The 23,490-nt window shown below is 43.6% G+C and overlaps 1 protein-coding gene across 1 annotated transcript in view; it reads right to left on the bottom strand.

The window, feature by feature from the left end:
• Nucleotides 1-23,490, bottom strand: part of LOC100770413 (collagen alpha-4(VI) chain) — a 94,941-nt gene that overhangs the window by 48,336 nt on the left and 23,115 nt on the right. Inside the window, exons 9-18 of the mRNA XM_035444236.1 lie at nucleotides 23,185-23,263; nucleotides 18,979-19,124; nucleotides 18,722-18,814; nucleotides 16,069-16,122; nucleotides 11,491-11,562; nucleotides 9,958-9,984; nucleotides 8,597-8,641; nucleotides 5,747-5,800; nucleotides 3,174-3,236; nucleotides 2,659-2,724 (exon numbers count right to left, since the gene is read on the bottom strand). Coding sequence (XP_035300127.1) covers nucleotides 2,659-2,724; nucleotides 3,174-3,236; nucleotides 5,747-5,800; nucleotides 8,597-8,641; nucleotides 9,958-9,984; nucleotides 11,491-11,562; nucleotides 16,069-16,122; nucleotides 18,722-18,814; nucleotides 18,979-19,124; nucleotides 23,185-23,263 — 699 coding nt within the window. The remainder of the gene's footprint in view (nucleotides 1-2,658; nucleotides 2,725-3,173; nucleotides 3,237-5,746; nucleotides 5,801-8,596; nucleotides 8,642-9,957; nucleotides 9,985-11,490; nucleotides 11,563-16,068; nucleotides 16,123-18,721; nucleotides 18,815-18,978; nucleotides 19,125-23,184; nucleotides 23,264-23,490) is intronic.

A 23,490-nucleotide genomic window follows, 5' to 3' on the forward strand; every position in this document is an offset into this window, starting at 1 on the left:
TGTTCGGAAGCCTGGGTTCCTTCCTGACAGCTAGCCATGAGCATTCCATGCTGCAATTCATGGCGTTTCTTACCATGACAACCAATGACTCACAGAAACTGATGGTTCCTTCCCATCTTCCAGATGAGGCTCCAGAGACCCAGCAATTAAAGATTGATTCCCCACTGTGTGCTTAGCTCAATTCCAGGAAGTGGCCACTCACAGGGGTCTCTGATCTCAACTCACTGAGGAAAACAACTCAGTGTTGTTTGTTCAATACAACTGTAATTATTGGCAGGATGAAACAGTTTTCCCACACAGCAATGTAAAAACAACTTTTTCCCAAGATGCATTTCACTAGGACATCATATCATGGGTTCTAGCTAACCACAATCTAAGGAAGAGAACCAATTCCCTACAGTTTAGCAAAGGATCACAGGTTATAATTGTGTATAAGTAAAGGGTCCCCTCCAATTGCAAATATTTGCTATGCAGACCTCATGGCCAGAGAGTAGGAAAGATGAGATATGAGGACTGAGACCCTCATGATCTTAGCCATTTTTCAGAATCATGCATTTTAATGTCTGAGACATAAGAATCTAAAGCTGGCTTCTAAGACATTAGCATCCGTCAGGCAGACAGGCCCCTTTTCCATCTGTAATGTCTCTGTCATGATGGTTCCAGTCTTCAGAATGAGACGGGCATACCATCCTTACAACTATCTACTGCCCAGTTCACACCAGTCAGCTCTGGCTAGGACAGGAAGGAAGAAGTTGCATAATGATGTTTAAATCAATGCAGTCTTCCAAGAGCAGGGAAATTCAAAACAGAGAACAATCTAGACCTCCCTGAATCTAATGCTTTCATTTTAGGAAAGAAACTGAAGACTAAAGAGGTTTAAGACCACCTTTAAGAGGTTATTAGCCTACACCTGCCAGAATGGCTAAAATGAAAAACACCAATGACAGTCTATGCTGGAGAGGATGTGGAGAAAGAGGAACACTCCTCCATTGCTGGTGGGAGTGCAAACTTGTAAGACCACTTTGGAAATCAGTATGGCAGTTTCTCAGGAAAATGGGAATCGGTCTACCTCAAGATCCAGCAATTCCTGTCTTGGGCATATACCCAAAGAATGCACATTCATACAACAAGCACATATGTTCATAGCAGTGTTGTTTGTAATAGCCAGAACCTGGAAGCAACCTAGATGCCCCTCAACTGATAGAGAAAATGTGGTACATTTACACAATCGAGTACTACTCAGTGGAAAAAAAGCAATGGAATCTTGAAATTCGAAGGCAAATGGATAGAACTAGAAGAAACCATCCTGAATGAGGTAACTCAGTCACAAAAAGACAAACATGGTATGTACTCACTCATATATGAATTTTAGACATAGAACAAAGGATTACCAGCCTACAATCCACATCACCAAAGGAACTAGGAAACAAGGAGGACTCTACAAGAAGAATTCATGGACCCCTGAGAAGGGGAAAGGCACTGAATCTCATGAGCTAATTGGGAGCATGAAGGCAGGGGAGAGGGAGATGGGAGAATGAGAGGGGGAGCAGGAAATGGGGGAGCAGGAAGGTTGAGTCGGGCAAAGAATAGAGCAGAATGGGAGATACCATAAGAGATGGAGCCATTATAGGTTCGAGGAGAGATTGGGCACTAGGGAGATTTCCAGAGATCAACAAGGATGACACCAACTGGACAATCTAAGCAGTAGTGGAGAGGCTGCCTTAAATGCCCTTCCCCTATAATGAGATTGATGACTAACTTATATGCCATCCTAGAGCCTTCATCCAGTGGCTGAGGTAAGCAGAGGCAGACACCCACAGCTAAACACTGAACTGGACTCTGGAACTCAGTTGCAGAGAGGGAGGAGTGAAGAGCAAAGAGGTCAAGACCAGACTGGTGAAACCCACAGAATCAGCTGACCTGAACAAGAGGGAAGCATGGACCCCAGACTGATGTCTGGGAGGCCAGCATGGACTGATTTAGACCCCTGAATGTGGATGTCAATGAGGAGGCCTCAGCACTCTATGGGGCCTCTGGTAGTGGATCAGTATTTATCCCTGGTGTAAGAAAGAACTTTTCAAGCCCATTCCATGTGGAGGGATGCTCTCTCAGCCTGAACACATTGGGGAGGGCCTAGGCCCTGCCCAGGATGATATGACAGACTTTGGGGATACCCCGTGGAGGGCCTTACCCTCCCTGGGGAGCAGAGGGTGGATGAAGTAGGAGGCTGGTGAGGGGTGGGGAGTGGAGGGGGAGGGGAGGGAGAGGGAGAAGGTATTGACATGTAAAGCAGGCTTGTTTCTAGTTTGAACTATTAAAAAAATAATAATAATAATAAAGACGTTATTAACCAGAGAAACCCTGTCTCAAAAAAAAAAAAAAAAACAAAAACAAAAACAAAAAAAGCATGTTGTTAGCATATAGTGAGGGGGCAGGGACTTGTACTTGTTTGCGGGGAAGAAATGGTTAGACAAGACCTCAAGGACAAGGAAGTAAGGGAAGGGGACAGGCAGGACTCCTGTCTCCAGGAAAATGGGATCCTGTGACTTTGTTAGATTCAACCTCCTGTTAGATTCAACCAGTGCCCCAGTGTTCTGAAAGACCACATAGTCATTCCTGTGTGTGTCAGTCCCCACAAGCAAACCTCCTCCATCTTACCTGATGTCCACGCCTTCCTTTTTCTCCCTTGGGGCCTTGGATGAAATTATCAATCCCAGGATCACCCTGAGGAAACACAAAATGGCCTTCCTCAAATGGACAGCAAAAAAAGAAAATAGACAACAGGAAGAATGGTTTTAGGGAGGGCAGGAAGGACTGACTTAGAGGTAGAGTAACCACAGAGCTTGCGCAAGGCTCTGGGTTCTATTTGTAACACTAGGTGAGAAGGGAGAAGGAAAAAGAGGAGGACAAGAGGAAAGAGGGGAGTCAAGGAGGACCCTTCCATTGTCCAGACCTGTTTACTCAATAATTGCAGACCCCTGATCCAAATAACACCCCCCTTCACACAGCGGGATCTTCTCTGAGACGGTGGCCTCTCAAATCTCTAGCCTGTCACAATACGGTAAAGACAGACTGAGCTGACGCCTCATTAACCAACACTAGGTCCTCTTTGCCTCTGCACAGTTCTCATGACTGCAGAATTAAAGCAGAAGAAAACCGCAGCCATCACTCACGGGATCTCCCCTCAGCCCGGGCTCCCCACGACGTCCAGCTTGTCCAGGCAGCCCTGTCAAGCCCTTAAATCACAAAGAGAAAAAAGAAAAGTGAATCATGTCATAAAATCACTGCATATTTACAAAGAAGGAGAGGAGGGAGGGGAAACTTCAGGAAGGATGAGAGAAGAATTAGTTAGTTAGTTAGTTAGTTAGTTAGTTAGTTAGTTAGTTAGTTAGTTTTTTTAGAAGTCACGAAAAAAGGCATTGAATTGACCTCAGCTTGACTCTCAGGACATCCCTCCTGCTCTCTTTCTGGTCCGTCCTCTCTTGCTGCATCCTCATCCCCCCCCCCCCCCCCGAAGTTTCCCAACTCTATGCTTTTCCTTGTGATAGTCTCCTGACTGGAATCCCCTCTCTCTGAGGTCTGGATAAAAATACCATGATTATCTGTGGTCCCCAGAATGCTGGAGCCCCTCTATCCCTCAGTCTCTGCTCAAATGCCCAAGGGCCTCAGAGCTAATGGTAGCCATCTTGGCCTCTTAGTTATTCATCCTTTATGCTTCATTACGTCTTCACAGAGAAAGCCTTCCCAAATGCACCAGCCAGGCTCACCTGCTCTAAATTATGTCTGGATTCCAATAGACGCTCAACTGATACTGATCAAATGAAGGAGAGAGACCCTATTTGTTTTCCTCAGCTGTGTCCCAGTAATTCTTCATCTGCATTATTCCACATCCTTTGCGTGGTGTATCTCGTACTGCAGTCCTTGTACAAACTGTATTTCCTATACAGGTTAATAGCCTTGTGTTGGGCAGAGCCATAACTTACTTATCTTTGAACCACTCCCTGAGGAGAGCAAAATGTCCCATGAGTAAAAGTCACCTTTATTGCATTCATCTCAATTTAACTGAAACTTAAACCTTTTGGTGTTGTGGAAGCAGAGCGCCCTCCACTGTCTCCAAACTCTGACCTACAAACTTCTAGTGTTTAGTTAGACTTTCTAATTGGAAAGTAAACCTTACTAAAGATATGCACCTTTTGAGTCTCTCCCTTCTCTTTCACTTCTCAGGAAGCTGGTCCACACCACTGATTCTGCACCCCAGAAGTAAAAGCTTTATTTTTTTATTTATTAAATAAAATACTTTAATCCACAAGGAGTACAAACAATGACAAGTAAATAAAATTAACCTCCTGTGTAAACCTAGCAATCAACAGATACCAACTCTAAATCTCTGTTGAGATGGCTCCTCCAGCCAAGTCTGATCTATGCTCAATTAGTAATGTCTGCCATGGACACAGAATAGGAGCACTGAAGTGCATGCAGAAGATATCTCTCTTCCTCTATATAGAACTAAAACTAGGACAGGAGACAGTAAGTAATCACTATCAAAGACATAGAGAAGAGAGATCCCTACAAAGTGGAATAGTGGAGTATTATGTAGCAACTACTCCTAACTGAAGCATTTTATGCTGGAGGAAGGCTACCTTAGATTCAGGACACAAGCTACTCACAAGTCTCGGGAAGTTCCTGGAATATCTAAGACTCACAAAGCCTCCCCCAAGGTTATGGAAGTAGTAAAGAGCAGTGGGGAGAGGGAATGCTCTAGCCAACTACCTGAGGAGACTCTCTGTAACCTGACCTGTCCAGCTGTCTGGCAGCCATGGGTGGAGTTCCAGGGTTGCAGCTTCTGGTGGGCTTTTTACTAATACAGTTTCTTTTGGGTCATGCATACCCCATAAATAACTCTTCACCCAGACACTTGTAAGTAACCCCAAGGAACTCATCATTTCAACCGAGCTGGACTTTGGGAGAACCATTACTTTCGTCTGTCCTTGGTTTGCATCTGGGGTAAGGAGACATTGGCTCACATCTACCCTGTAAAGTCACGCATCACATCAAGGAAACCACCATGAAAAGAAGGAAAGGGAACTAGACAGTTAAAAACAAGTTAGTATTCAAATGGGATACAATCATGGCAAAAGCATGCAGTGGGGGTGATACCCAGCATGGGCAAAGTGACAGGGGCAGGCAAGCATGTGGGAAATGTGGTTTGGCTGGGAGGGACACTTCTGAACTGAGACTGAAGGGTCATCAGTGCCAGGGACCCATGAAAAACCTGAGCCACAGAGTGACGAGCTCAGAGTACAAAGCACATGGGTTGGGTCCCAGATTCACGCAACTTCTTTTCCTCTCTGCCCTTCAGGTCCCGAGTAAAGTCTTCAAACAGTCATGTAACATGAGCTGCCTTCCTCTCTGTGTCAAATAAAACCACCAGACGATTCCGTCCAACAGCTTAAACTGCTGGTGTCTGTTTGTGTGCCAGCAATATGACAGAGAGTAAGAACGCGCCCATACTTTACCCATGTTAGCAATATGACAGAGAGTAAGAACGTGCCCATACTTTACCCGAGTTAGCAATATGACAGAGAGTAAGAACGTGCCCATACTTTACCCGAGTTAGCAATATAACAGAGAGTAAGAACGTGCCCATACTTTACCCATGTTTGCAATATGACAGAGAGTAAGAACGTGCCCATTCTTTACCCGAGTTAGCAATATGACAGAGAGTAAGAACGCGCCCATACTTTACCCTATTGCCTCTGCTCCCTTTCTCTCCAGATGATCCTGCAGCTCCACGATCACCCTAGGAGAAATAAATATGCAAGGAATCTTTATCCTATTGGTCACTCTGGAAGCTTTCTTCATGTGGTTTTACACTCCAGCCACGAGTAGGAATGTGCTTTAGCACTTTCAACAACAGGACAAGTCAGAGGCTCTGAGTAACCCTTGCACCAAAAACAATTTCAAGTATCAGATCAATTAAAACAATTCTTAGGTACAATAATAAGATGACAAATAAGAATTTCCTAGGATTCTCAATGAAGAAAAAGCAGGATACAGGTAGGATTTTAGGAGAATCACAGAATTCCTTAAGGGGAAAAAATATAAGTGAATTCAAAATTCAATGATATGTTAATAGCAGAAAAAAAACAGAAGTGAATGAAGAAAAAATAGGAACCAAAGCTTGAGTGGTGGCTCCCACTGCTAATCTCAGCACCGGGAAAGCAAAAGCAGGCAATTTCTATGAATTCAGGGCCAGCCTGGTCTTTATTGCAAGTTGCAGGCCAGTCAGGCCTATATAGTGAGACTCTGCAGAGAGAAAGAGAGAGAGAGAGAGAGAGAGAGAGAGGAGAGAGAGAGAGAGAGGAGAAGAAGGAGGAGGAGGAAAGGAGGAGGAGGAGGAGGTGGTGGAGGAGAAGAAGAAGAAGAAGAAGAAGAAGAAGAAGAAGAAGAAGAAGAAGAAGAAGAAGAAGAAGAAGAAGAAGAAGAAGAATCATCCAGAATGAGAAGGTGACTGAGAGAGTTGAGAACAAAATGGGACGTTCTCATACATTTCTAGTTGAGCAGTGGCTCTCAACCTTCCTGATGCTGCAACCCTTTAAAACAGTTCTTCATGTTGTGGTGCCCTCCAACCACAAAATTATTTTGGTTGCTACTTCATAAGTGTAATTTTGCTACTGTTATGAATTGCAATGTAAGTATGTGTGTTTTCTGGTGGTCTTAATGAACCCTGTGAAAAGGTCAGTCAACTCCCAAAGGGGTCGTTACCCACAGGTTGAGAACCACTGTAATAGAGGACTGTCCCCCAAAGTCTACATATTGCATCTTGGCCCCAGTATGGTAATGCTGGGAGACGCTGTGCATTCGCCCTTTAAGAGTGGGACCTGGTGAGAGTCCCCGGGCCACTAGATTGAACCCTTGAGGGGAACCCTGGAACTCCTGTCCTTTCTTCTTTTTCTCCTTCCTCGCAGTCATGAAGTGAGCAGAGCTCTCCAGTACATGCTCCCCACCACTGTCTTCTGTGGCTCCCCCATCAGAGATTTAAGAACGGGGTTACTCAGTCCTGGACTTGATTCTTAAAATCATGAATGAGAATTAGCCTTTTCTCTTTATATGTAAATCATCTCGGGTATTTCAATATGGGATGGGAAGCTGACCACAGCACAAAGCTAAAAAATTTCAATAGGGTAATTTTCTAAGGATTTTCTAGGATTTGTGGAAGGAATAAATAGATCCAAAAGCTTAACAAGTTCCAAGGACAATAAATAAAAAGAAATGTACACCTGGATATATCACATTGAAACTGTCAAAACTAACAGCAATGAGAATTTTTATGCAGCTTGATATATATTTGAAATGTTGCTTGCTAAGAAACAATTATTTTGACAGATAGCTTCTAAATAGCAATAATGAAAGATCTACGGCAAAAAGAAGTCAGAGACTAAGAAATGGCATTCTCCAAGCGCTAAGAAGGGATAACTCTCAGAACAGAATTGTTTACTCACTCAACAATCCTTTGTGGAAAAAGCAAACATGAAACAAAGAGATTTTAGAGAAACAAAAGCCAAGAGACTTTACAGTGAGCCTGACCCTAATTAAAGGAAAGTCTGCAAGATGTACCTTAGGCAAAAGAAACAAGACAATTTCTTGTTTTTGTTTTTGTTTTTGTTTTGTTTTGTATCAGCTATTAAAAGGAATCTATCTGAGATGTTTATAAATATGGGGGCAAAGCTAAGAGAAAGAATATCAGCTATTTAAAACAATATTAAAAATAAAGTCTGGGGCTGGAGAGATGGCTTGGTGGTTAAGAGAACTTGCTGCTCTTCTATAGGATCCGGGTTTGGTTCCTAGGACCCACATGGTGGCTCACCACAGCCTTTAACTCCAGCTATCAGGAATGCAACACCCTCCTCTGGCCTCCACAAGTGCCTTCCCACAAGGGCATATGTTCACACATACACACAAGAATAAATCTTTAAAAGAAAAACCATGTCTGGCTGCTGGAATGTAACAAACTGAAGATGGAAATGAATTTGGGACAGTAACAGGCAATCTGGGAGGGGGATGACTGTAGGGAGACACCGTAACCATGCTTCCTAAGGGCTGGCTACAAGTGTGCCCGTCATGGTGTGGTCAAGGTGATGTCAGGGTGAGGACAAATAGATCAGTTTAAACCCTGCCTGAGTTTGCATGTTAAAATGACTAATCAGGAAAAGCTGCCCTGGCTGTAAGAGTACATACACCAGACCAATGTGAGAGCAGAGAGGGGACTATTTGTGATGGAGAAAGGGAAGCAAGAAGGGGGAAGAGAGGGTAGGAGGAGAGATGAATAAGAACAAAGAATATGGGCATTTATGTATAAAGATGCCATAATTTCATCATACTAAATTAAAATTCTTTTAAGGTATACTATGAACTCTGTGAAATAAAAGATTATTTTTCATGAAAAGAGAGAACCGATTCCCACAACCTGACCTCTGGCCTCTACATGTGTGCAATGGTACACAAACATGCATAAATAAATAAATAAATAAATAAATAAATAAATAAATAAATACCAGAGTGATGGCAGGAAATATAAAGCAAGATAGTTCCATACCTGTTCTCCATCTAAGCCCACAGCACCCTCCTCACCAGGGCTGCCCTGCCAGAAGAAAAGGCAGAAGTTAGAGACAAGAGACCACAGGATGGGGTGTTTGTTATATGTTAATTTCTCTGCTAGTGTTACTTTTTCAGCTGACAAAAATACAGAGCTTCTGAAACAATGTTAACACCACACACAATTGTTAAAAAATGAATGAATAAATAAATAAATAAATAAATAAATAAATAACAATTTACTCTTCCTTACTGCTTTCCCAGATGCTTCCAGACAGAAGAGAGGGTGGAGAGGGAGCCGGGTAGGATAGTGGGGGAGAAGGAGAAAGAGGAAGACATGTAAGAAATAAAAACAGTGGAGAAGGGAGACACATGTGTGTGGTAAGAAAAGGTAAGAAAGACTCTTGTAACACAGCACTGAAGATGAGCAAGCCCTTTGCCAAACTGGATCAAATGTTCCCATTGGCTGCCACATTCTAAAACTGGCCCTTGTAGCTAGCTCACACCTGTTATCCCGGCACTCGGGAGTCTGAAACAGAACAATTGGGAGTTCGGCTATAGAAATGAGATGTCCTATAGAGTGAGATGCTGTCTCAAAACATGCCAGAGAGAGAGAGACAGACAGACAGACAGACAGACAGCATCTTTTGAAGAAAAACTGTCAGAATTTCAAACGCCAAATGAAACCCATTTCACACCTGTGAAAGAGTGGAGTTATCCTATTGTCCACACAAGAAAATCAAATTTAAAAGAGTTCTTTTTTTAACCCAAGTAAAATTGAATTAGCATATGACAATAATCACATCTAGCAAACTCTTGAATTGGAATTGATGTGACACTTTTGCCACAGGCCACAGGAAGAGGTGGAAGGTTCTAGAATGTGCAAGTAAGATCAGCCCAGGAGCCCTGGTCTATCTTACCATTTTCTAAATGCCCCTCCGTGGTAATGAGGAGAACACAGAGGGTGTGCATTGTGTATTTCTGGAGCAAATAAGTGAACAAATAGATACTTGGATCCTGAATCAGGATGCAAAGTTACTTATTTCTTATGACAGCCTCAATTTACCTCCCCCCCCCCCGTGTGCACAACCTGACCCCACTCTCCCCACCACACTCTAGACTAGGGCCAACTCTTCTGATTCCATCATGTGATAAATAATGGTAGCTCAATTATTACAGAGTTGAAAATAACAATATTTGCCATGATCTTTGAGCTTAAATATGTCACCCATCAGTCAGGCAGTCAATTGAGAAGGTCTAATTCCTTATCTAAGAATTTGGCATTTCACTCAAGCCATAGAACAGGGCATGGACTCAGTACTGTATTACCACCCAGGGTAAGAAAAGAGAAGATGGTCCTACCTTCTCTCCTGAAAATCCTCTTGCTCCCTGAAGTTATGAAGAAATAAAAATCATTAGTCTGCATACATAGATCCAAAAGAGTGAAGTTACCATGCCAAAAACATACTTGCATGCCTGTGTTTACTATAGCAATATTCACATTAGCCCAGCTAGGAAATCAGCTTAGATACCCATCAGTGGAGGAATGGATTTTTTTCTTATGTGATATAGATACACAATGGGATGTTATTCAACCATTATAAAAAAGAAACATTTTGTCATTTGGAACTGGAAGGCTTTGTGTTAAATGAAATAAGCTAGACACAAAAAGGCTAGTAACACATTTATAGTTTTTAAAAGTAAAAATAAAAAGCCAACCCTAATGTGGACTACAGATCACTAGAGGTTGGGGAGACAATGGGATAGCAGGCTTAGCTCATGTGAGACCCTAGATGTAGCTCCACATACTAGAGAGAGAGAAGAAACATTGAGCTTGATGAAATTTTTAAACTCTTGATTCATTTACAAAGTCATGTCACTTCACTTTGAAGAAAATATAATTATTTGATCAAAATGAAGGGTGTGTGTGTGTGTGTGTGTGTGTGTGTGTGTGTGTGTGTGTGTCCAACAAATAGAATGTGTCTCAAAGAATGACTACTACCCTCCCCCACTCCCCCGCTACCCTCCCCCACCACCACCCCCATGCCTGGGGAAAACAACACCTTGGAACGCTTTGCATAGTGGGGGTACTGGGAGCCGCAGTGGCCTGCTACTTATATTTATCATGACAAAGCTGAGGATACACTGGGGCACAAGCATGCAGAAGCCAACTGGACAGAGTCACTTGAAAGAAAACCTTAGTGGCACATGGAGGACCCAATCAGTATGACTGGGAAAGCTCTCTTTAGGACTTTAGATACTCCTCCTGAGCTTATTGAAGGAGATCCTCCAACCCTGGAAGCTTCAGGGCCATCTAAGGCAACCATTTAAAAGGGGGCTTTCTGTCATCTCCCCTTAGTTGTTCAAATTCGGGATTCCAAGCCTAACTTCAATGGCAAGCATGCTCAACTCTCGTCTTGAGGGTTTGTTTTGTTTTGTTTTGTTTTTTTTCTGGGACAGGAGCCTGCTCTCCCCAAATGCAGGCTAGGCTAAAGTACTACGGAGTTAATGTTTCTTAAGACCAGCCCCAAACTCCTTCCTGGTGGGATTTGGAGTAGAATCCCCAGTTCCCTTGTATCAAGTGGACATGGCTCAGGTTTGTGTTCAATACCAACACCAGAGTTCTGGGTCATGGACCTGCTCTACCCATACATAGTGTGGAATCTAACTGTCAGTTGTCTTTTTATGTCACTTTCCCTCTGTCTTACATCATTACTTCGCTCCTGGGCCTCCTGGGATCACCTCCCTGAAAACTCTATAGGTTTTACTTGCAGGCAACCTTCAGTCTAAGGAGTTAAGATTCTATAGCTGTGGTGAGGAATCAAGATTTTTCTCCAACTCAAGGGACAAAAATCATGAAAGGCAAAGAATCTCAAAACTCAAGGACATACTCACCTTAGGACCTCTCACACCAGGGCATCCTTCCTCACCTCGAAGTCCAGGAAGACCTCGGGGACCTCTTTGTCCCTGTGAAGGAAAACACAGGAAGATAACTAAGCAAGCTGTCTCCATGCCTACCAAAGCAATTCTAACCAGGAGTGATGCCCAGCAAAGGGACTGGAACCAGACGGTCCCTAGCATTTTACATCTTCAAACACCCTTCCTGTGTCCCTAAGGTCCCTGTTTATCACCTCCTCACTTTAGCAAATTTTTCTCTTGAGATCACCTAATTGTCCCCTTATTTTCCTTATAGTGTTTGGGAAATCAACTTTACCTGTCTCTTACTTAGGTTTTGGGTTTGTTTGTTTGTTTGTTTGTTTAAGACAGGGTCTTGCTGTGTAGTCCAGGCTAACACTGAACTTGTGATGCTCCTGCCTTCACTACCCAAGGACTGAGATTATAAGTACATACCACAAAGACTGGTAGATGTTTTCTAATTTTTTTGCAATTTATTATTATTGGCACGTGTGTGTATGTGTGCGTGTGCGTGTGCGTGTGTGTATGTGTGTGTGTGTACAGGTGCAAGGGACTACAGCAAATGTGTGTAAGTCAGGGGACACCTTGCAGGAATTAGTTCTCTCTTTCTACTATGGATCCAGAATTAAACTCGGGTTGTCAGGCTTGCATGGCAAGCACTTTCAGCAGCTGAGTCACCTTGCCAGCCCACTTTTAAAAATATATTAGAATCTCCTGCTATATTTTGAGTTTTGTGTCCACCCAGCATCCCAGCAGAGATGCCAGTCACAAGAGGGAAGACACCACCCAGCAGTGAGTCCTCCAGTCTCAGTCTCTAGGGCCCCAGAAGTCCTCATCAGCCCAGCTGAGACCCCAAACATGGAGGAACATTCCTGGCCTTTGAGCCCTTTTTGGTTTTCTCACCCACAAAATCAATGAACGTAACAATTCTTTTGAATTGTGTGACTGTGCGTCTGTTTTCATGTGTAAATGAAGTTCATCTGACCCATGGCTGGGTGTGGAAACCAGAAGACAAATTTGCCTTCAACCTTGTTGACACAGGATTTCCTGTTCTTATCTGTGAGAGCGGCCGTGCACCACTACTATATGCAGCTTTACGTGAGTTGTGGGATCCAGACCCAGGTCCTCAAGATTGCACAGCAAGGGCTTTACCCACTGAGCCATCCCCCAACCTTGGGATGTTATCTTACACCATTGAGATGGAGGGTGGCTTGGGAGAGGTATGATCAGTATAACAGAGACACCTGGAAGAAGAAATTGCCTGCTCCGAAGACATGTTCCACTTGAGCCTACAAATGTATGCTCGCACCTTTGATGGCATTCCACCCACAGAGATACCTCTGGCACTAAGCAAGAAAACCTGACCATTTTTAGACAAAAAGTTACAATATTAAGAGCTGTTCAGAAGACAGCACACAGTGAAGTCATCTTGTCTTGTAAGAAATTGCATTAAACATAGAAGGTCGGGGAGATGACTCAGTGGGCAAGAGAACCTGATGTGTAAATCTGATGATCTGAGTCCCCAGCACCCACGTTAAAAGCCAGAGGCTGTGGTATGATCCCAGTGTAGCAAGACAGGAGGCAGAGATAGAATTGTCGAAGCTCCCAAGCCAGTTGGCCTAAGTATGTAACACATAAACAAGAAAGATCCTACCACAACAAGATGGAAGAAGAGAACCCACTCCCGAAAGTGACCTCCATGTGACACATACATGTTCGCTGATTGACCCAGAGAGAGAGAGAGAGAGAGAGAGAGAGAAGTGGGAGGTTGATCAATTCTCCCAAAACTGCAAAACATATATATGGTTTACAATGTCTTGGCAGCTATATTTTTTCTTTAATTTCTGTTTATCTTCTACATTCAGACAGTTTAGATGTTCAGAATAATAGCTAGAAGGCAGGATGGATTGCTCAGTGGCTGCTCTTCCAGAGGATCCAGGTTCCGTTCCCAACACCCACATGACAGCTCACAACTATCTGTAACTCCAGTTCCAGGGGATCTGATACTCTTTTCTGGCTTCTATGGGCACCAGGCTCATATGTAGTATACAGACATACCTGCAGCCAAAACACTGATATAAATAAATAAATTTTAAAAAAACAGTTGGAGCAAAGAAACTATCTATACTTGTATATGGTGTAGTTCACAAGGGCTATTTTTTTCCAATTACACTGAAAGGAGCAGGCAAAAGCATCTTGACCTAAGTGCTGCCATTTTGACTTCAGACTCTATTTTACCTGCAGGGTGAAACAAAGTTCAGGTTCCCAAGCCATATGGGAGCTAAGAACTTTCCAATGGCTGACCCACCTCCTCCCCAAACCATAGAAACAGTCGCTAAGCATCTTTAATTCTCTAGAAACATTAAAGCTGTTCCTAACAACAGAAAGAATAAATGAATCTGGTTGCTTGCATTGCATGTTGGTTGACAAAGATGGAACACACAAGGAAAGTCCCTAATCTTTGATTCCTGACTGGTGAAACTGTAACTGTAACTTTGCAACAACTGTTTGTGATTTTTGTGATTATAAACCCCACTTCTGCCCCTGCTCAGGGCTGTCAGGAGAAACACGGCTCCCAAGTCCTAGTCCTGCAGCCCTGATCAATCAGTGAGCCACTTATGTGGTGGTTTATTAAAATCTTTGGAATTCATAAGTGTTATCTCTCTCCTTCCTTGTGGTGCACAACAGGCTAGGTGTAACAACATTCCAATGTTGCTTTCTGTTTTTAATTCTCATTCTTTCCCAAGTATGAGGTAGAGGGATAAGGTACCAGAGCAGGCAAGAGACAGAAGCAGGCATGCAAATTCTGATGCCTCCTAAAAACTAAATATGGAAAACATTGCTCTTTTCATGTTTTGTCAAATATATATCAATTTTTCATAAAGTAATATAACATGTATATTAACACATAGTGGGTTTTTGTCATTATGAATAAGTAAATAAAATTCTCTTAGCTTTAACTCATAATAGAGTAGATATCACAAGAACAAAACCCAAAGCTGGGAAAGACTGAGGGGTAGAATTCTTGCCTGTGAACAAAATCCTATGTTCAATCCCCAACACCACACACACACACACACACACACACGCACGCACGCACGCACGCACGCACGCACGCACGCACGCACGCACGCACACACACACACACACACACACACACACACACACACACAAAAGGTCTGTCTTTGGGAGCCTCTATAATTGTTAAGAGCATAAAGCCTGAAGGATGGGGGAATGGAGAGCCATTGATGAGAAGGTATAAATTCAATTTTAAGTGAGTAAGTCTGGGGCTCTAACACACAGTATGGCAGCTACAGTTAACAGCACAGCACTAGCTGCTTAAAATTCTCTAAGGAGATGGATCCTAAATGTTCTCACCACACACCAGAAAAAAATGCTGACCACAAAGTAGCCAACCTGCCAATAGCCTGGACTGTATGTTGGTCTTACAACATGTACATATATGTCACCATCCACTTGTCAAATAAATCTCAATAAAGCTGGAGTGACAAAGAGTAAGACAAACGAACAGTAGAATCGTATCTAGGGTAAACATCAGAATGAAATGGTTGTTCTCATTATATCTAGGGTAAACATCAGAATGAATACTTGTTTTCTGGAAGTACTTAGACTTGAGGAAATGACTGTGGGAAATAGTGATTGTTTTCTGTTATCTATAGAGCTGGTTTTCTGAAGGAACTTTACAGCCTTTGCCTGACTTTGGTCACGAGACTATCCTGGCACACCTGGGGTGTCTTGAATCATTGGTTACTACAAATAGTACACAATAAGGACTAAGGTTGCAAGGGTGTGATGTTTTCCTTCAGAAAACATATGGATTGGATCAGGGGCTTTGGTATGAGGAACTTGTTTTACCTAAAATAAAACAACTTTTGTGTAGCTTTCAATCAATATGTTTCTGCATGGCTGTTCAATTACTTGAAATTCAGTTCCTCAAAACTGTTCCTCCATGCTACAAAGAGCCTAAAATTCATCTTGGAGTGACCATCTTTCTTCAACTGACCCACACAACACAGGACACTGGACAATCTTAAGACCAGAAAGCTCGAGAACCAGTGGTGCACATGCAAATCAACTTTAAAGCAGCTCGTGGGACAAAGGACTGTTTAAAAATCACCTGAAAACCGTTCTTAAAGCCCCCTGGTGTTTCTGTAGTGAGATGAAGGTGGTCTCCACTGCATTCTGCTCTCTTTCCTCACAGTTCTCTCTATAATATACATTTGTCTCGCTGATAAGCAAATGGTGCATACTTCTCACACAGCACATCCTGGGGTGTGGTGGGGTGATGTATCCAGGGTTTTATGCAAACCTTTAGTGGTTTGCCACAACTCCAGAACCTTCACTGCCACCCAAGAAAGCTGAGCGATTGCATTATGAAGAAAGGACTTGGATTCTCTTCCACTTACCTTGTCACATCCGTCATGATCATGAATGGCTCAAAAATCATAACAAATCACCTCAATTTAGCTGATAGTTATCAAGTAGGAGAGGGGATGAGAAAGGAAGGGAAGAGAAGGGAAAAGATCCAGTACTCACATAGTCACCCTCTTCACCAGGATGGCCAGGAAGCCCGTCCAAACCCCTCTCTCCCTGAGAAGACAAGAAACTCAAATAAGTAACTTGGACTCTGGATTCTTCATCATTTCTCAAATCTATGCAAAAAACAAATTAATCGCTGCTACAAGATAGCCTTGTCTCACTAGGTCCATATGTTATCGAAAGATCCAGTAGCTACTGGAGAAGACGCTCAGAAATGGAGATTCTCCACCTGAATTACAGGGAGGATATGAACACTTATTTATTGGCTCATCAAATTATTGCTTTGATTCCAAAACATTTTTAAGCCATTCTATCATGAAAACTCAAACTGACACCAGTTTCTAGTTTAAAGTTTAAAAGAAAAAAAAAAGTGTTGTTCCTAAACAGGTCTTTGCTCTCGTTTAAAACAATCTGCAAAGTTCGTGCCTTCAGTTACTCATGAGAAAGGATTTATTTCTTACTCAACTGTTTAGTCTTTTTTTTTTTTTTTCAATTTCAAGTTTGTAAACTGTATCATCCAAAGGAATGTTGGCTTGCTCTTTGAAAGGTAGATTTGTTTATTTAGCCTAAAATCCACTGATAGGATCAGTGAGATATGTTTTATTTGTAAAATTCAATATAACCAAGCACTACTCAATTCTAACTGCACTGGGGAGTCACCATTTTCTAGCCCTCCCATTGCTGGCGTTTGAGACATGGCCACTCAATTGCCATGCACACGGTAAGGGTTCCCAAACTCAATCCTCTAGTCTAATATTAAAGAACATGAGAGAGACAAACCTGTCACTGAGGCCTAACTTCAACTTCTTTCTCAAAATCTTTATAGGGCTAGGCATGTAGCTCAGTCGGCAGAGTGTTTGTCTGCATGCATGGAACCCTGAGTTCAATCCCCAGCATTGCATAAATTAAGCAAGGAAGTGCACACCTCTGATCCTACTAATTGGGAACTGAAGCCAGAAGGATCAAAACATCGTGGTCATAATCAGCTCCATAAGCTGTTCAAGGCCAGGCTAGGCCACATGAGACCTGATCTCAAAAAACAAAAAGCAAAAAAGTCTTTGCATACTTCGCTCTGTTTCAAATTGACAGAACTGATCTGCAAAGCCAGGGGTTGGAGAGATGGCCTCCACAGTTAAGAGAGCAGGCTGCTCTTCATGAAGACCCAAGTTCAGTTCCCAACACCCACAACAAATGGGATCGGCTGCCTTCTCCTCTACAGGAACCAGCACTTGCTTGCACGTACCCATACATAGGCATGGGTGCACACAGGCGAGTAAAAATACAATTAAATCTTTAAATAAAAAAAAGAACTCCTTCCAGCCGAGGTGCAGAGCTGAGGGTAATTATGGGTGTATGCCACCATACCTGGCACACACCCGTAATTATCCTCAGCTCAAGGTTGCCCTAGCTGCCTAGGAAGTTCAAGGACAGTGTCAACATCAGTGGGGTTGGCTCAACCTCACACTCGGATTTGAGGCTATACACATGCCACAAAATTTTGGCTCCTGGGTGTCCCTGGGAACCCGGCCAGCCCTGAGTACCTGAGGAACCTTTCTACGAGTTAAGTACAAATTTTCCTGTCAGTTAAGTCAGAGTTAAAACAAAGATGAAAATCAACTGCTGCATGAAGCCAACGACTGTATCTTTTCTCGAAGTCTAATACTGTGCAAAGAACATTAGGAGGGAAAAGGCGTTTACAGCTGGGTGGGGGGGTGCAGGGGGGGCGCGGAATGCGGGTCAGGTAAATATTTGGTAAGTGAAGGATCCTATGCAAAGATAGAATCTATAGCTGCATTTGTCAATTATACATGAGGGGAGGAGCTTAACAATGGCTCAGTAGATAAAGTACTGGCCCCACAAGCATGAGGTCCTGATGTTGAGCCTCAGCACCCACACAGCTGGGGGGATGGGAGGTGACAGTACCCACATGGCTGGGAGTGATAGCATGTGCCTGTAACCCCTGGGAAGGTGGAGATAGGAGGACTCTGCACCTTGCTGGCTTAGCAAAATTGGTAAGCTCCAGAAAACCTTATAACCTGAATTTTATCCCTGGGACCCACGTCATGGAAAAAGAGACTCAACTCTCAATGATTGTCCTATGACCTCCACATGAACACCGTAGCCTGCACACGTGCACATACATATACACACAAGTAAATGCAACAAGAACTAAATTAAAAATAATTTTAAATCGCCGGGTGTTGGTGGCACACGCCTTTAATCCCAGCACTCGGGAGGCAGAGGCAGGTGGATCTCTGTGAGTTCGAGGCCAGCCTGGTTTCCAGAGTGAGTGCCAGGATAGGCTCCAAAGCTACACAGAGAAACCCTGTCTCGAAAAACCAAAAATAAATAAATAAATAAATAACAATAATTTTAAATCAACATAAAGGCAGCATTGTGTGATAGAAAGAATAGACAACGGTGACGTCAGGTAAACACTCAAATGAGTTCAACTCTCAAATGCCTTTTCATACTATATAGTTTGGGGAGAGTGTTGTCTACGCTCAGAACTTCAAGGTCACATCTGTAAAATAATGAGGTCCTCAAAGGTTTGTTTTGACTGTAAAATTGAATGGGGCTATGGGGATGTCAGCCTTGGTGTGCATTGGGTACTGGGGGTCACCTCTCTCCCTTCACCAGGAATTCTTACCTCCCTCCCAAGACTTCCAGGATCACCTCTGAGCCCATCATCTCCGTAGCACTTGGCATACACGTGACAGCATGTCCTCTCCACAATTCGATCCTGAAACACAGAACCTGTGTCATATATAGTTTTTTCTTCTGTATCAGCCTGGGTCATACTACACACTAGACAAGCAAAATTTCCAACCCCCACCCCCTGCAAAGTTTTTCAAAGCCATTATCATCATTGGGACCAAGTGAAGGACACTTTGGAAGAGGACTCACAAGTTGCTTCAGTAAGATACTCGGGAGGGACTGCAGACTGATGCTTAGAGGCTGCCGGTATGCGAACCCTCGGCCAAACTCCAACTCCTGCAGCTCTTCTAACTTCTGCACGCCTTCCAGGCCAATGAACAGGAGTCCAGAGAGTCCTTCACAGTATCAAGGGGGGCGGGGTTACTCACCTGTCTTCCAAACCATCTGCCTCTGTCTCTGTCTCTGTCTCAGACCAGGTGGTTACCCATCATTCCACCATTGCCACAACCTCAGACTTCCTTATCTCAAGCTACATTCGTGTTAAAACAAGTTCCTGGGCCAGGAGGGGAGGTTTACATACATCTGCAGCCCTGGAACATGCAAACTGAGGCAGGAAGATCAGGAGTTCAAGGCCCACTCTGGCTGCATGGGCTGCCAAAACTGAGCTACACAGGAAGACTCTAACTCAAAAAAAAAAAAAAAAAAAAAAAGTAAAAGAAAATACACACTAGCCTTCATTGCTGTTGCTGGCTGTTTGGTTTGGGTTTCTTTCTTTCATACAGAATCTACCTATGTAGCCCTAGCTGGCCCATAGCTCTGAAGAAAGCCCAGGCTAACCTCAAATTAGCAAAGGTCATCCTGCTTCTCCTTCAAGTGCCTTCATTTTTTATTTTTTTTTGTTTTTTTGTTGTTGTTGTTTTTGTTGTTGTTGTTGTTGTTGTTTTTCAAGACAGGGTTTCTCTGTGTAGCTTTGGAGCCTATGCTGGCACTTGCTCTAGAGACCAGGCTGGGCTCGAACTTACAGAGATCCACCTGCCTCTGCCTCCCGAGTGCTGGGATTAAAGGTGTGTGCCACCAATGCCCGGCTTCATTTTTTAATTTTTGAGATTGCATTTTTATTCCATGTTTATGGGTGTTTGCCTGAGTATACGTCCATGTACCATACATAGGCCCCAAGGAGGCCAGAGGTGGTATCAGGTCTCCCAGAACTAGAGTAGCAGGTGGTTGGAAGGCACCATGTGGGCACGGGAAATTGAGCTAGAGTCCATCTGGAAGAGCAATCAGGGCTCTTTGCCATGGAGCCAGTTCCCCAGGCCCTAGAGTGCCTTTCTTGTATTATCACATCTTTCTAAACCTGTCCTTAAATTTGACTTGAAGTTTATCCTTGGAAGTTATGTCCAGGGACTAGTAAGATGTCAATAAAGTCACTCGTTGCCAAATCTAACAACCTGAGTTCAATCCCCCGGCCCACATGGTGGAAGGAGAAAACGGACTCCTGCCTGTGGCTCTCTGACCTTCACATATGTGCCACAGTGTGCATCCCATAAACGCATACATGTGTGTGAATGAAAATGAGGACGTGACCATTCCGAGGCATGGTTGAGGAGAAAGTTATTATTATAGATATGAACAGCCAGAGGCATCTGGAAGGGGCCAGATTGAACAGGGCCATGAGAGGAGAAAGGGGGAGAGAAAGCAAGAGAGGGAGAGAAGAGAAAGAGGAGAGAGGGTGAGCTGACCAAGAGAGGAACCAAGAGTGGGGCCAAGGGAGGAGAGCCTGGAGCATGTGGCCAAAATGACTGCATTATATCGGAATCAGAAGGGAGGGGAAGGGAGCCTGCCCTGGGCTGGAGAGGTGATTTAGGGGTAGGTGGCAGGGTGAGAAGTTCTAGGAGGAGTCACAGGTACTGATTGAGACTTGTACCAACTTCCTTGGGACCTGACAGTGCACACACATGTGAACATATACAAATGAATAAATAATGGCCAGGGGTATGAATGTAGCTTAGTGGTAGAGCACTTGCTTAATGTACCCCTGGCCCTGGTAAGGAAAGGAGGGAGAAAATTATGGCAATCATGTGGCTGTTTAATGAATATTCTGGTCTCCTTCTTGAGGGTGCATGGTAAGACTACACTTCTATATTTGTTTTAGATTTATTTTATTTTGTATATATGAGTGTTCTGCCTACACATATGTCTGTGTATCCAATACATGCCAAGTGTCCTCGGAGATCAGAAGAGGTAGCCCCAGGATTCCCCGGAATAGAGTTTCAGAGTTGTGGGCCACCACATGGGTGCTGGGAATCAAGTCCAGATCCTCTGTAAGAGGCTCTTGACCATGGAGCCGTCCTTCTAGTACCAGGACCTCACTTTTTAGAGAAGGCCATAGCTTCAGCAAGCCTCAATTGCTAATACTGAAAAAATATTTTAAGTTCAAAGTGATAATATAGTTGCTCCAGGCAATGAGATGTGAACAGAAGTGACAAGTGTCACTCCCAGGAACACGTCTTCAGAAGTGTGTTCAATTCCACCCGGTTTCCCTGGCCACAGCAGTTAAAAAGTGCCAGGGAGTTTGATGGGTGAGCAGGAAGCATAAAGTGCATACATTCTGGCTACCTCAAGCTGCTAGGGTTTGGGGGTTACATGAGTTTAGGCAGAACCTAGCTAATGAAGCAGGCACTAAAATATCAGTGGAGTCTGTTCACATGGGGAGACCAAATAGACATGATGTTTTAAAAATTCAATCAGAAATTACCATGTTTGTTGTCATAATAAATACTACTGTTAACATTTTGATCAGTAAACTCTCAGTATATACACAGTTGGCTTTTGGCTTCTGAACAAGCTGCTGACAATCTTGTACATATTCCCAATTTATGTCTTAAAAATATGTTCTTGGCAACTAACAAGTGAGCAAAGTTTGCAGTCTCTTGTCACACACTAGAAAATTTCTTCCAGAAAAAAAGAAAAAAAAAGTGTGACAATATAAACTTCCAGGGTAATCAATGAAGTAAGTTCATCTGGAAGCAAACTGTCACTTAAAAAATAAAAATAAAATAAAATAAAAACTTTCACCAATAGGGATGTTTTGAATACACTCCATCAAAGGACAAGGGCAAAGGTGTCACCCAGGAGGGGACTGACACAAAGCTTCACACTGCCTTCCTCAGCAGCCTGGGGACTTCCTCCAAACTGTTAGAGACCTGGCCCAGGCTAAACCAGGGTTCATGTTGTCAACACAGTGACTAGCCTGTTTGTGAAGCAGAGTTGGAGATTTTAATAAAGATATTTTAATACAGGTTTAATCGAGAAGGCTAAAAGAGAGGTGCTCAGAAGAAAGATGTGTCCACCATGGGGTGGCTCCCCAAACAAAGAGTAGCAGGAAACAGGAGGGACCCAAGTATGGGTCCAGGCTTCTCTGAGAGAGTAAAAATGAATTATCTAAAATTAGCATTATGTATGTTTTGCTGGCTCTCAAGTTACATCTCAAAAGGTTGCTAAGAAACATCTTCCTCCTCCGCCACTTATGATAAGTGAGATAAATAACTGGAGGGGCTCTGGTGATGCCAGAGATGGAATTAGAATCTGATAAATCCTACAGAACTAGAACCACTAGGGTTGCACGTGTCCTTTCCCTGTAGATGGGGTTTCTGGTGAGATTCCCAGAAGATCGTAGGTTTACAGCGGTGGAGGGAGAAAAACCTTAAGCAGTTGTCAGTTGTGCTCTTTTGTGGGTGAGAAGCCCCAACAAGATTCCTGGGTGGGGGCTCTCCCTTGTGTCCTGGAGTCCCTAGAATTCTCCCTTCCTTTTTATGCTGCCCCAAGAGAGATTGAACAAGTCAGTGTGACTAGATATTCATCCCACTTTTGCTTCGTGTGACACAAAATGAGAACAGCCAAACCACTTTATGCAGATGAACCAATTGTCCTACACTAGGACATCCAGAAGAGCAGCAAGTGTGCTCTGAAACACAGCCAGCAGCCTGCACGCGGCTGCATCCACTCCGGGCAATGGGCATCTTCTAATTTCACAAATATGCCACCTGGAGTAGCTACCTGGCCCTTAAAAGTGGAGGAGAACAGAGGGAAAGATTGGTAACAATGGGGGGGGGTGCTAAGAGCAAGGCTCAGCTTCCAGCTAACTGCGGTTGTAGAAAAGACACACTGAGAGTCTAAGAAACCTAAAATACCAGATGACACTACTGGAGTACAGTGGCATCTGCAAAACCACTCAGGCAGCTCTGAGACATTGGGATGCTAGGAGGTAGAGATGCCTCCACAACCTCCGACTTAAACGAGGGAGACTGGGCCTCAGCCCATTGGAACCATGCTCTCTACCTACTGGAGTCCATCCCCACCTGAGTCATGAAGGAGTTCTGCCTTGGTGGGAGGGGCCTTACCGGGAGGGGGCCTTGGTGAAAGGAGCCAGTCCATGCAGGGCACCTGCACACTTACCTTTGCTGTGAAGGAGCTCCGAGGTTCTCCTCAGTCTCTCTAAGTCCTCATCAAGTCCATCGGTAAACACTAAGAGGACCTGGGGGATGAGGAAGAGAGGGAGGGGAAAAGAGCAGGAAGAATGGAGGAACCAAAAGGAGGAGAAAAAAAGAAAATGCAGAAATACATTCTAAAAATTGCACATTCTTTTTCTTTTTCTATTTCTTTTTTGTTGTTGTTTGATATTTTTTGTTTGTTTTTTGAGACAAGGTTTCTTTGTATAGCCCTGGTTGTCCTGGAATGCTCTCTGTAGACCAGGCTGGCCTC

The sequence above is a fragment of the Cricetulus griseus genome, chromosome 4, assembly GCF_003668045.3.
Source record: "Cricetulus griseus strain 17A/GY chromosome 4, alternate assembly CriGri-PICRH-1.0, whole genome shotgun sequence".
NCBI classification, from domain to species: Eukaryota; Metazoa; Chordata; class Mammalia; order Rodentia; family Cricetidae; genus Cricetulus; species Cricetulus griseus.